The sequence below is a fragment of the Tupaia chinensis genome, unplaced genomic scaffold (genome assembly GCF_000334495.1).
Source record: "Tupaia chinensis unplaced genomic scaffold, TupChi_1.0 Scaffold138390_1, whole genome shotgun sequence".
NCBI classification, from domain to species: Eukaryota; Metazoa; Chordata; class Mammalia; order Scandentia; family Tupaiidae; genus Tupaia; species Tupaia belangeri.
In genome coordinates, this window is record NW_006198287.1 from 14309 (window position 1) to 28802 (window position 14494).

A 14494-nucleotide genomic window follows, 5' to 3' on the forward strand; every position below is an offset into this window, starting at 1 on the left:
GGGGGGGAAAGCAGCGCGGCCAGTCGGGGAGTGGGTGAGGGGAAGGGGGCTGCCGAACCCGAATGAAGGGCCACCCTCCCCGTGCCCTGTCTTCATCTCCCAGCCAGGCCTTGCTCTGCAGCCACTCTCCAGGACAGCAAGGCCAACCCCACCTTGCTCCTCCTCTCGGCAGGGTCTGACTAGGGACACTGTCACCCCTGGTTCCAGGCACATACTCCTACTTCCACCTCTTCCTCTGGTTGTGCCTTGTCTGGTCCCAGCAGCTGGGGCCTCAGACGCCACAGGCAGTGGCCCAGCCCGCCCTGCCATGGACCCTGAGGCCTCCAGCCCCAGCTCGGCCCTCAAGGTGCCCCTAACACCCATGACTCCTCCCTCACAATCTGCTCTCGGGCCTTCCCTACTCCATGCGCCAGCATCTACCCTGTCAACCCCTGGCGCCAAACACTCAGGGGTCATTAGAGGCCGCATGGCTGCACGTTCCTGACTTGAACCTCCCCTCTCTGCCTCCACAGCCAACGCCAGGCCTCCAAGGCGCCTTTCTACTTGCAAGGTTCCCTTGAGTCTGGTCTCCAAAAGAGTCATCTTAAACCTCTAGTGCTTTCCCCTCAGACATTCTTCTTACGTGGCCACAAAATCTTGCGTTTTTCTTTTTTTTTTTTTGGAGAGGTTTTTCTATAGGGCGCATGTGCTCACCAGAGACACAGAGACAGAGAGACAGAAAGCGAGAAATCACTCCCCAGGGGGGTGGCCACGCTGCAATCTCTTCTCCTCCATTCTCCTCTCAGGATCTTGGGCACGCTTGCACACGCGCCCGGCGTGAGTTTTAAGCCACCAGGTCCGGGACTTGAACCGCAGACGACTACGTGGGAGTCCAGCGACACAGCCATTATGCTAACTGCTGGTCCCCAAATCTTTTGTGATCTGGCCACCACGTGCTTCGTGGGCCTACCACCCGACCTTTCTGCTGGCCCTCAAATGCCATGAGCTCGTCCCTGCCTCGGGGTGTGCACACAGGGGCAGCCCTCAGCCTGTGACGCTGCCCTGCCTGTCTCCAGTCCCACGTCCCCACAGCTTTCACCTTCATGCCATCTGAGTCTGCGTCTCTGAATATTCAAGATATTGGCTACCTCGCCATCTGCTAGCCCCTTTCTTTACTTTCTTCAAAGCATGACTACCAAAATCTTTGTTCATCTGTTTATTTAGTTACCTTCTCCCCTCCAAAATAAGAGGCCAGTTAAATCAGGCCTTTGTCCTGCTCACTAAGGTAGCCTCGACTCTAGAACAGTGGCTGGAACACAGTAGGGGCTTACTGCTTATGTATTACTTGTTGCAAGAATTAAATCACAAATCCTCCTTTAATCCTTGAATTCAATTGCAGACAGAAACTTCTTTCCAAATTCCCCTTCACATTTCTGCACGAATGGATTTAAGAAAAATTTCCAGCCTGTGCTACATTAATCTTCTAGAACCTCTTCCAATTCAAGTTATTCTCTGCCAGATGATTTCCACAGACAGCGAGTGACTTCACAGCGAAGCTAATGAGCCCAGAGACAAAGGAGTCACGGGAGGTGTGGTGCTGGCAGCTGGGGTGGGCCTCCAGGCTGCCCTGGGTCTGGCCGAGAGTCACAGGTTCGGCCGTGGCTGGGCTCTATGAGAAGCCCACTCCAAAGCTCAGCCCCACCCCAGGACATGCTGAGCATCGGAGACTGAAGGGCTTTCTCTTGGGTGGCAGAGCCTAACTACAGTCAATTATGCAGGGTGCCGGTGAGCGACGAGTCCTCGACTCCTCAGACCAAGGCTGTCTCTGGACTTCGGATTTCATAAAGCTCTTCTCCTGTCACTCTGGGCTGATCAGGGAAAACTCAGCTTGCTCTCACACCCCTGCCCAACTCACTTCTCAATGCTACACCTAGCAGCCACCCACAAACCTAAAAGACACACCTACAGCCTCCCATCTGCAAGGAGGAGGCCGCTGGTCCTCACGCCATGCCTGGGGAAGTAAATGATGCAGCCTAACCCTCCTCTGGGAAACAGCTGAGCCGGCCTCCACGTGACGCCCAGAGCTGACTCCTGGGTATCTACTCAGGGAATGAGGCTTGCGTCACCCCCGCCACATACACACATGCATGTGAATGTCACGCTGCATTACTCAGGGCAGCCGGAGAGTGGAACGACCCGAACTCCCATCAGGAAGCCAGGCACAAAATTCTCTCCACACTGTGGGGCGTCACTCAGCCATGAACAGGCGTGAAGCGCTGGCAAGGCTACACACGGGGTATGCCTCGACGGCATCACGCTGAGTGCAGGAAGCCAGACCCAAAGGCCATGCGCTGCGGATTCTCTTCATCCGGAAGTCCGGACTCCAACATTTCATACGAACTTAGACCAGAAGCAGGTGACAGTGACCTAGTGCTGGGGAGAAGAGCAGCTGCCAATGGACACGGGGCCTCTTTGGGGCTAGCAGTATGTTCTAATATTAGCTCTGGGGGTGGCTGAGGAACTCTCTACACACACTAAACACATGAAGTCAGTGGTCCTCAACCTGCCTGGCACCAGGGACTGGTTTCATGGAAGAAAACTGTTCACGTGTGGGGTTGGCAGGGGGTGAGTGAGTCGGAGGCAGGTTATGAGAGCCTAGATAGAACCTCGATCCCTCACATGTGCAGCTCACAGGAGGGCTCACGCTCCTGTAAGAATCTGATGCCGCCGCGGAGCTGACAGGAGGCAGCGCTCAGGCTGTAATGTCAGTGATGGGGAGCGGCTGCAAATACAGGTGCAGCTCTGCTCGCTCACCCGCCATGCCCTTCTGCTTTGCAGCCCTGTTCCTAACAGGCCATGGATCAGAACTGAGGGGCGGAGACCCTGCTTTAACTGGATGAATTATATAGTGTATAAATCACATCTCTGTAAATAAAGCTGTTTAAAAACAAAACAAAACAAACAAAAAAATGAAACAAGGGGCTGGGTGGTAGTATGGTGGCAACGTGCCAGTCTCCCACCCCCTGGATGGGAAAGGGCCCAGGTTTGTGCCTGGGTTGTTCCTGGGCACACCGAGCAACTGGGATGGGCGATGCTGGGGATGCCTGTCTCTATCTCCCTCCCTCATAGAATATGTTCCTTAAAATTAAAAAAACTTTTGAAGGATCAAGTCTTCCCTTTCTTCCTTTCTCCTTTCTCTTCTGAAACAGGGTTTCACTATGTTGCCTAGGCTGGTCTTGAACTCGCCACCCTCCAGCCTCAGTCTCCCAAGTACCTGGGGTCATAGGCACGGGTCACAGGCACAGACCACTGTGCCCAGCTATTCCAATCCCTTCCGAGGTCTGCCACTCTGTCGCGAGGCATGGAAGCCTGAACGGACCTTAGCTCGCTGTGGGCTTAGGAGCCCGGAAGTCTCAAAGTGAGGGGAACCAGCGCGTCGACTCGGTCACCTGAGCACGCACATCAGACACAGACACTATCGCGCTTCAAATGCAGGTGCTTCTGTGGCTTTAAAAGAAGTGCATCTAAGATCATTCCCAAATTTTATAGTAGCTTTCAATGATTCCTAGGTTTCTGGGAAGTTTTGGGATGTTAAACGAAGAAACTAAACTAGTGAGAAATCCTGGTTTTCAAATGTGGAGGCCGGGAGCTCAGAGGTCAAGCAATGTGCCTGGAGCTGGCTCCACGGTGCCATGGGGGCACGCTGGTCCAGGGAGGCCAGAGCCCACAGGGCGACCACGGCTCAGGTGCCCGGCCAGATCAGCCTGCAACATGCTGTGCACACACCCGAGGGCCCAAGATCTGATAGCCGGAGGGCACACTTCCGGCACAACCAGACCCCGTGAAGGGTGCGCCTCTCTCTCTCTCTCACACACACACACACAAACACACACACAAAAAAACTCTGTCCCTGTATCTTGAACAAAGGGAGAAAAGTTTAAAAAAAAAAAAATTCAGTGCTTATGAACCAGCTGGTCCAGTGGTTCGGGCAGCTGGACCCCCATGGCTGGCTGCATGCTCAAGTCCCAGACTCAGCAACCTGAGAAACATACCGGGTGTGGGTGCATGTGCGCCCACAACCCTGAGGAGGAGAGATGGAGAGGGAACTGTGGCGTGACCTTGCACGCACTCTGGCAATTAATTTTTTTTTCTTTTTAGTTTGCTCTAGGGTGTGTGCACTTGTGAGAGACAGAAGGAGAGATAAAGAAATGAGAAATCACCCCCAGGGAGATGGCCACACGATTCCCTTCTCCTTCACTCTCTTCTCAGGATCTTGGACATGCACACACACACACTATGTTTTCCAAGCCACCGAGTCTGGGATTCCAACTGCAGTCAGCCAAGTGGGACTCAGTGCCTTAACCACCCTGCCACCTGCTGCCTCCAAATTAAAAAACAAACAAACAAACAAACAAATGAAAGAAAGAAAGAGAGAGAGAGAAAGAAAGAGAGAAGCAGCAGCGGCCAGGACACACAGCAAACACCCGGCAGCCCCAGTGGTGGCGTGCCCCCAGCAGCCACACTCGGCCGTGGGGTACCCCAGTGCCGGCACTGGCTGCAGACACACACAGCTCACCTGAAGGCAGGTCCAGTTCCACCCCGACCCACATGCCCTCCTGGAAGCTGGTGGGCCCGACGTATCTCACGATCCCCGTTTTGTTGCTGCCCACGGTGACGTACTCTCCCTCTCTCAGCCACTCTGGGACTTCGTTGGCTTCCTCAGAATCAGAGGCTACTTCCAGTTTCTCCAGGGCCTGGCTCAGGTCACCCAGCCCCCCTGGGGCCAGCGGGTCCTCCTCAGCACCAGAGGAGCAGCTGGAGTCTCCACCAAGCATGCGCGTGAACGACTTCAGCTCTGAGGTCCGCACCTTGTGGATTCGGAATGGAGACTCAGGAGCAGGCGCCTGAGGTGGGAGGTCAGGGGGCAGCTGCAGCTTGGAAGGGCCAGGCTCCAAACTGGGAGCCGCCTTCAGCTGGGCCTGGGCCTTTGGTCGTCCGAGCTGCTTAGAGGCAGAGGCAGCTTCACCCCAAGGCTGTCGGCCTGAGGGCTCCCCTCCAGGGGCTGAGGTGAGAGGCCGAGCAGGTGGCTCTGCTTGGACTGGCAGTGACAGAGTACTGTTCTGACTCTCCAGCCGGGCAGGAGGGTGACTCTGTGCACTTGTAGCAGCAGCTAGAAAGGGCAGCTCGGCCTCCAGGGCTGCCTGGCAGAGTGGCGCAGTGGGGGAGCCCGGTGTCTGGCCACCTGCTGGGGTCACAGCCTCCAGGCCAGGGAGGAGTGCGTCGGAGAGTGTGGCAGTAGAGACACTGTGAGAAAAGTACCCGCTGGAAGCCTCGCTCAGAGGGCTGGGGGGGCTGTCCTTCCCTTCTGGGGCCATTGTGGAGGCAGCGACTGGCAGTGGGGCAGTGATTTTGGCTGGTCTGTCACTGATCTTCACCATGGGGGCCACCTGCACCATCACGTCGGAGGCCACGCTGGTCCCCACACTCCCACGCTGGGCCTGCGGCAGAAGGGGGCACAGGGCTTAGAGCTAAACATCTGGCAGTCATTGCCAAAAGAATCCCAACAGGGCAGCTGTTGTTTAAAGCTTGTAAAAAAGACATACTGCAGGACCAGCAGTTAGCGTAATGGTTATGTCGCTGGACTCCCATGTAGTTGATTGTGGTTCGAGTCCTGGACCTGGTTGCTTAAACTCATGCTGGGCACGTGTGCGTGTGTGCCCAAGATCCCAAGAGGAGAAAGGAAGAGTAGAGATTGCGGCGTGGTCATCACCCCTGGGGGGTGATTTCTCGCTTTCTGTCTCTCTGTCTCTTTCTGGCGAGCGCACGTGCCCTACAGCAAAAACCTCTCCAAAAAAATAAAAAACATATTGCATGCAGTAATATCTTTGACTTGCCTGACAGGCAGTGTTTATACTCTGAGAACTCCTATAGTACACTGTAAAGACTACAGTGATTAAATGTAAATAAGAATAAACAAAAGAAAACTCTACTCCTATAGAGAGCTAGTCTGCACACACAGGAGAGAGACAGAGACGCTGGCACACTGGAGCGTCCTCCAGCCCCTTGGGATCCTGAGTGCACACCCAGTGTGTTAAGGGTGACCAGCAGGGGATCTGAACCCACGCTTGGCCACGTGGCTTCCAGTACAGCTGCTGCCTGCACCCCCAAAGCTGGGTGAGCAGCCGAACATTACAGCACTTGGGGGATGGGGGAGAGAATGGCTGTGCGGTAGGCCAGACCTGGTTCCAGTATCAGTTACGCCATTTGGTTCTATGTGACACTGGCTTGGCACGTAACGAACACTGACGGGGTCCAGGAGCACTGTGCAGGCCCCGTGCTGGGTTCTTATGCTGACCCACAGCCACTGACACTATCGCTTCCACTCCTTCTATCTTCTACACAGACTCGCGGCTCCAGTGCCTGCCACACAGGGTCGGTGCGGTGTGACAGGGAACCCAGAGCCCACAGAATGCAGCACGCAGTAGGTGCACACTAAAATCTTGCCATCCCCAGGGCAGCCTCCCCACTGCCCCACATTTAGGCTACTCACTTTGCTCTAACAGAGAGATTCCCCTGCCCAGAACTGACCTCACAGGAGATTGAGCAAATCACGAAAGAGGCCAGAAGAGCAGTTTTGGCCAGCAAAACTAAAATGAAGATCTCATCAGAGGAGCCAAAGTGCTTTAGCACAGCTTCACCGGCTCAGGTACCAAGAGCGGGCCATGGGCCTGCCGCCAGGCTGGGTGCCCATAGCCAGGAGCCAGGTGCACAAGGAAGGGGACAGGGGCTCCCTGTGGACTGTGCCCCTTCCTTTGAGAGGCTGGTTTTTTTTGGCTACTGTGAAAGGCTGGTCCCATGTCAGGGGTCAGGGACCCTCTGATCCTGGGACCTAAGCTGGGAGGAGCTGCAGGGTAAAGAGTGAGCCAGCAGCGGCTGGGCTGCCGCTTCCTCTGTCTGAGTCACGCGGACAGGGGACACACACACACAAAGCCCACATCTCATGGGGAATGACGCCAGCCACCACTGTCCAAATCCTACTGTTTCTGAGGAGCATGTAAGGTGTCGTTCCTTCATAACGCAGGTCATCCGAATAGGCCTTTCTAGTCCCTATTCACAATGATGGGGGAAGAGAAGGCAGGAATGGCAACAAGGTGGGTGGGGCAGAGAGGGGCACCATTTGGAGAAAGAAATATGCTTTCCAATATTTACAGAAAAATTATTTATATTACAGGAATGGTCATTTTCCATTTGAAATACAGGATTTATTTGAACTGGGAAATAGCTGAGATCTATAAGTCTCTTACAGTTACTTGGCTTAACTCAGCAGTTTGATAAATCATGCATTTTCCCGTGAATTGTCATTTATATTCCTGTTTCTAGGGGCCCTCTTTTCCCCACCAGGCACACTTTCAGGGTATGAAATTAACGGCACCTCTTGAGATTAACAGCCCATTTTTGTGATAGATCTCTAGGCTGCAAAATTTACTCAATCCAATAGATCAATAACTGTCACCAGCATAAATACTCTAAAAGATTAGGTAATCCTTCAATCATTTTACGTTTGCAACTTGCCCATGTTTTATTTATTCTTTTCTCTTTTAGTTTAATACCAGTGACCATGTAGGGAAGATTACACAAATACAACTACTAAAGCCCAGAATTTGAACAGCAGCCAGGGTCCTGAGACAGTTTCTGTTCCACGTTCACCTCCTGGGTGAGGCCCGGTCATTGCCATTTCAACACCTGGCTGCTCAGGGCAGGGAGGGTCAGTCCTGTGGGGAGCAGTGGGGGCAGTTCTAGATTTACAGGTATTATTCCATTTGCTTCTGCGTGAATCACTAGCAGAGGGCAGGCCCACAGGGGTTAAAGGATTTATCCAAGCACCCCTGCCCTCCACTCCACTCTCCTTATGCAAAAGGCAGAGATTGGGGGTCAGACGGGGATGCAAGAACAAAGAAGAGAGTGAAGATGGAAGTAGACCCTGCCAGGAGGTGCTCTGGAAGCTGATGCTCTGCAGTACGCCCTTCCTTCAAGTAAGACACTTCCAGAGAGTTCTGCAAAAACTCAGGTTTGAAGGAATCACCTCGTGAGCTTCTGCAAGGCCCCTGCTTTTTCCTTCTCACTGGACTGGGGGCTCAAACCTGCCTCTGTAAAATGACAAATGCCACACACAGGGAGGGGCCACTACAGTGGCCCACAGTGAAGCTTCTAGATGCCAAGGATATGCGGGCAGAAAGGGAGCTTTTCATTATGTGGGGATTTGTGGAGGTCTGGATTTTCTTTCAACTTATTAGGCTTTTTTTGCTGTTGTTTTAATAAATAAAATTTTCCTATGAAGATCTAGCATTTCCTAAGAGAATGAAGGCACAGTGGGAGAAAATAGATTTGCTATTCATAAGATTAGAAGTGCTGTTGATCTGTGGGAGATCATAAGAGACTATTTTCTCCCCAGCTTAGCATCAGTCTTTTCACGCTGATATCATGAATCAGAATGAAATGTAAAACTGAGAATTAAGCAAACACTTAGAGGAAGGAGATTGTTCTGTTTATAGAAATCTCCTTTGCCTAGCAGTGGGCTATTAAAGCTGCAGACTACATTAGCAGTCAAGCACCTAAAAGTTTAGCAATCATATGATTAACAAGTTGAAAATAGAAAAGTGTAATAAGGAAAATAGAGAGAGAGAAGACAGTGACCTATATTATAGTTAATTATCAAAATGGGCACGGTGAAATAAAAGCTGAGGGTGTGGACTACACAGTTTTAGAGCAGGGGCCGCCCGCTGTATGTGGGGCAGCCACTGGCAGTCCGACGACTCACCTCCTCCGTCCTGGTCCCCCAGGCATCCGGGCAGGCGGGCTGAACCATGATTCGGGGCACGGCCTGGAAAGACAAGGACACGGGTAAGGGACTCAGTGTGGCAGCATGGGGACAAGTGGGGGAGTCTTCCTTGGACAGACTGCAGAGCATCAGGAAGACCCATTGAGGTGACTTTCACCACTCTCTGGAGTTCTAACAGTCACTGCGAATTAGGCATGCAAATGCCTGGGGCACCACCCCAGGCCAGAAAGAAGGAGCCAGCAAGGGACTCACTCTCCAGCCAGGGCAGCAGGACACATGCTAAAATCAATGACACACATGGCACGCGACACTCAGGCTCCCTCTCAGCGGTCACATCCGTACACCTGACGCGAGGGCAGTATCGGCACACACAGGCATTATGAGACTCCGTGTGGAGAAATGACTGGGGAAGGAAAGATCTGGAAAGACCTTACATATAGGAGGTGGAAGCCACACCAAGCCTTGATGACAGGGAAAGCTCATGGCGACGTGCAGTCATGGGTAGCGAGTAGGAAGCAAGCCAGTCTGGCCGGAACACGAGACAGAGCAGGCAAGGACACGCAGAGGCCCTGGGGATCTGAGACCAACCTAATCAGGGAATGATGAGAGGCCACCACAGATTCCTGAGCAAAGAAAGCAGAAGAGAGCTGAAGATCAGAAAGACGGATCTGGCGGTGGGATGCACATTGATTGCAGATACATTTAAAGTCCGAGGAGGCAAATCAGCCACGAGAGTCCAGCAACAGAGCAGGTGTGAGATGGTAAGAGCCTGAATCAAAGGATGTAGGAAACGTCAGAGGAGAGGACTTCGTTACTATAGACACATGACTCAAGGGACATCAAAGGGGGGTCGGGGGGACAAAAAATAATCAGCCAGGATAAGGAGAAGGGAAGGCAGAAGGAGAAGGAATCAGAAATTCTTTTTGTAGCTGCTGGGTTTTAAATGGCAGCGGCACAAGAGCTGACGAGCAGATGCGAGTATCTCTGAAGAAACCAGGAACCCACCATTTCTGCCTTTATCCCTTCAATCGACTGCTGGCTCCTTCCCAGGCTCCCTTCTCCAGAGCAAAAGTCTGGCCTTGGCTCTGCGTGCCAGCTCTAGAGGATCCATTCCGGCTGAAGAGCACAGGGCCAGCTCCTTCCGTCCTGCTGGGCCCGCAGGGAACAGCAGCGGATCGCCTCTCTATTACACGACTGAAGTTGCCTAGAGATGGAGATCCCATGTCTCTAAGTTCCTCTCTGGCCCTAAGCGATCCAGCTGCTTCCAGTTTTCGTGTGTGTCTGGGCACCCGAAGCTTCCAGGCAGTCATGACTCTGCAGACGGAGTCTGCAGGCAAGAGCTTAGAGCATCAAAGTCTTCCCTCCTAGGGGATCCCCCTTCCTGAGGAAGCCCGGATTCTTAACTAAAGGGTCTCCTTTTACTGAAGGGTGCACCTCAATCATCTGGCCCTTGGGACGGCTTTTGGAAGACAAGTGTTAGAAGGGATTAATTCTGTTGAAGGTAAGGGAACAGACGTTAAGATTTGAGAAACGGCACAGAGAAGGGGTGATGAAGTAGAAGCCATAAGAGATAAGACTTAAAACAGGTGGAAGAACCAAGGATCAAACTAAAGAAATAAACACTTTACCCTGGGGAGTGACTGGGCGGTTTGAGGCCCAGGGAATCTAGGGTCAGAGGGGTCATTAAGAAAGGTGATTTTAGGCCAGCACTCTGGCTAGTGGTTAAGGGAGCTGAACCACACATAGCCTGTTGCGGTTTGAGTTCGGGCCTGGTGGCCTGGGCCAGGCACATGTGCATGCGTGCCCAGAATCCCGACAAGATGGAGAGGAGGAGGAGAAGGGGCTGTGAGCAACCATGCACCCTTGAGGGTTGCTTTCTCCCTCTTTTCTCTGTCTCACTCTAGCAAGTGCACATGCCTTCTGACAGTTTAAAAGGGGGTTGGGGGAGGCACAAAAATGTGTCTCAGGCTCCCACTCCAAAACACTTACGCTCTCCAGCTAGACTGTACTTAATTAGACAAGATTAAGGAAGAACAGGTCCTACTAAGCTCACCCCTTTAAAGCATAGCAATGTAAGATCCCCACCGAGGATGGAAGGTTACTACTGAGGATGACATGCCTGCCCTCATAAATGAAGATGGAGACAACCTATACTTCTCTTTGTGACTCTATGATTAGAAAAATCTAGTATTTGAGACTAGCAAATGGCATACTGGTTACGTCACTGGACTCCCACATGGCTGATTATGGTTTAAGTCCTGGACCTGGTGGCTTGAAAATCATGCCAGGTATATATATGCGCATGCCCAAGATCCCAGGAGGAGAAGGGATTGTGGCATGGCCATCCCCCCTCGGGGGTAATTTCTCACTCTCCCTCTCACTGTGTCTGTCTCTTGCTCTCTCTTGTGACTGCACATGCCCTAAGGCAAAAAAACTTCTTAAAAAAAAAAAAAAGAAAGAAAGAAAGAAAGAAAGAAAGAAAAAAGGAGGGACCAGCAGTTAGTATAATGGCTATGTCACTGAACTCCCATGTAGTCGAATGCGGTTCAAGTCCTGGACCTGGTGGCTTAAACTCGCGCCGGGCACGTGTGCATGTGTGCCCAAGATCCTGAGATGAGAATGGAGGAGATGGGATTGTGGCGTAGCCATTCCCCTTGGGGGGTGATTTCTCGCTTTCTGTCTGTCTCTGTCTCTCTTACAAGCGCATGTGCCCTGTAGCAAAAACCTCTGCAAAAAAAAAAAAAAAAAAAAGAAAGAAAGAAAAAAAAAGGAAAGGAAGAAAGAATGAAGAGAAAGGCAAAGAAAAATCTAATAATATCCAGTCATCAGAAGAGTCATGACACATTTTTGCATAGAAAAATACATCATGACTTTTCTGAGGACTCAATAAATACTTAATAAACATGGCTGAAGTTAACTTAAGAACCAGAATGGCTACAACGCAGGTTGTCACTCTCGACGTATAAACTGGGCTCAACAAGGACTCGGTCAGGTCTTTCGATGTGCAGGGAACTGCACCAAGAGTCAGCAACAACACTGAAATCAGAACGGCCTGGGCACTGCTCTCTCGGCCTGACAGTTCAGTGTGGAAGAGGAGGAGTGTGGTAGATGTTAGAAAGCAAAGAGGCTGCAGAGGAGGAAGGAGATCACGAACCGAAGCGGTACAGGGTAGCTGCTCAGGAGTAACTCTGAGCACGGCCTTGAGAAGCAACACGAAAGCAGGACACCAGGGGAGCCCATCTATGTTGACCGTGCTCCCTCTCCTCGCGAATCTGCCCTGGGAAAACCTACTCATCCTTTGGTCATCCTGACAGACAGTGCTGGGCAGAGGGAAGGGAGGTAAGGGCGTGTGGAAGAGGCCTGGTGAGTTCACGGTTCAACTTCGCAGGCACTAAAGAGCTATGGCAGGTCACTGGATGAAAGACTTATGCTTTCAAAAGACTAACCCTTAGATGGGAAAGATGATCAGATTACAGAGACCAATTGAGAAGTTAACTCAGGGCCAGCTGGAGGCATGGTGATTAAGGTGCTGCATTTCTACATGGCTATCCATGTTGAGTTTGAACCCAGGGCTTGAAATCACACCAGGCACATGTGAGTGTGTGCCCAAAATCCAAGGAGGAGAATGGAGGAGAAGAGAATGCAGTGTGGCCATCCCCTCTGGGGGATGATTTCTCACTTTCCCTCTCCCTATCTTTCTGTTTCTCTCTCGCAAGTATACACAATCTGTGCCAAAAACCTTAAAAAAAAAAAAAAAAAAGAAAGAAAGAAAAAGGCAGGGACCAGCAGGTGGATAGTGGTTAAGTAGCGCTGGACACTCCCACATGGCTTACCATAGTTCAAGTCCCGCACCTGGTGGCTTGCTTTCTCACTTTCCCTCTCTTTCTCTCTCTGGTCAAATGAAAATAAATAAATGAATAAATAAAATTTAAAAAATAATGAAAAAAAAGGTTAATTTAATGATTTGGTAGAAAGCAAGAGCCTGAACTTGGATGGTAAAAGGAAAGAAAATAAAAATAAAAGTTCAGAAAGAGGGCCAGCAGGTGGCCTGGTGGTTAAGATACTGGATTTCCATATGGCCAACAGCAATTCAAGTCCTGGACCCTGTGGCTTGAAAATCACATAGAGCAGGACCAGCAGTTGGCATAATGGCTATGTGGCTGGACTCCCATGTAGCCGAACACGGTTTGAGTTCTGGATCTGGTGGCTTAGACTCACGCTGGGCATGTGTGCGTGCATGGCCAAGATCCCGAGAAGAGAATGGAGGAGAAGGGATTGCAGTGTGGCCATCCCTCCTGGTGTGTGTGTGATTTCTCGCTTTCTGTCTCTCTGTCTCTTTCTGGCGCACTCACGCGCCCTATAGCAAAAAAACTCTCCAAAAGGAAAAAAAAAATTCACATGGAACATGCCTGCATGCGAGCCCAAAATCCCAGGAGAACGGAGAACAAAGGACTGCAGTGTGGCCATGCCCACCGCTCAAGCGGAAGTGTGATTTCTCACTCTCCCTCTCTCTGTCTCCATCCATGTTTCTCCAGCGAGTGTACTGACCCTATGTGGGAAAAGAAAAAAAAAAAAAAACCTAAACTAAAAGAAAAAAAACTAAAAAAGGGCTGGCCCATGGCCTGGTTAGGAAGCCAAACCCCACATGATCAAACCTCAGGATGGACTCCACAACAAGCATGTTGACGCATGTTCCAAATCTCAACAACATGGAGAAATGGAGGCGAAGGGATTGCCCCACTGGGGTGGGAGTGCTTTCTCCCTCCCGTCACTCGAGCAAGGTAAGGGAAAGCAAGCTCAGAGACACGAAGATGACTTCACATATGGAAACAACCGGCTCTGAAGGCAGAACGAGGAGAAGGGCAGGGGGTGGTACTAGCAGAAAGTGTGGCGTATATGTGTGTGCACGTGTGCACACACGCCGGGCCTGGGTTGGGGCTACTGAGTCTGCTACGTTTGGCAGCGGCCTGCGATGAGCAGGGTATCAAATACATCTACCAAGTACCTGAAATCGGAACTGCGCCATCCGTCCTTCACACGCAATAGCTCAGATTTCCAATGTGTACTGTGTGCATTCTCCTGCTCCCTTCCACACCCCCAGTGCTGGCATCGCCGCCTATTTCAGGAGCTCCAAACATTTCAGCTCTAAGTTCATAATCCTTACAACACATCTGGTAACTATTAATAAAAACGACTGCAAGGGTTTTGCAGCTATAAATACTAAGGAGAAGTCCACGAGGCAAGAAGGTGAGTGTAGTTGCCGACGTTTCACACTACAGAAACCAAGGCTCAGGGAGCGTTTCCCTGATGGTGAAGAGCATCCGGGCCGCTCTGGGAGTTAGCGACAGAAACAGAAACAGACAAACTTGTGACCCCATTCTCTACTCATCACTGCTGAGGCCGAACAGATGAGGAGGTCCCAGGCCATGGAACAGCTTAAAAATATTTCAGGCAAAAGGTAACAGTCACTTCTCAGCCCAGCGCTCGCCAGTTTTTAGGTCTGGCTTTCACAAGCCACACGAGTGTAGGGCAACCCGCTCGGGATTTTGGGAGCTGGGATAAAGCGACGCCCCTGCCTAGCAGAACGAAGTGTTTACTCCTTGGCAAGGCGGCACCTTGCCTTGCTTGTTCCTGCACATCTCTGAACTCCCTGACACACTGCTTTTCCAGACCCTC

General features: G+C 51.5%; 1 protein-coding gene across 1 annotated transcript in view; it reads right to left on the bottom strand.

The window, feature by feature from the left end:
* KIF13B (kinesin family member 13B) overlaps window positions 1–14494 on the bottom strand; it is a 194240-nt gene that overhangs the window by 2428 nt on the left and 177318 nt on the right. Inside the window, exons 40-41 of the mRNA XM_014592710.2 lie at window positions 8798–8860; window positions 4556–5477 (exon numbers count right to left, since the gene is read on the bottom strand). Coding sequence (XP_014448196.1) covers window positions 4556–5477; window positions 8798–8860 — 985 coding nt within the window. The remainder of the gene's footprint in view (window positions 1–4555; window positions 5478–8797; window positions 8861–14494) is intronic.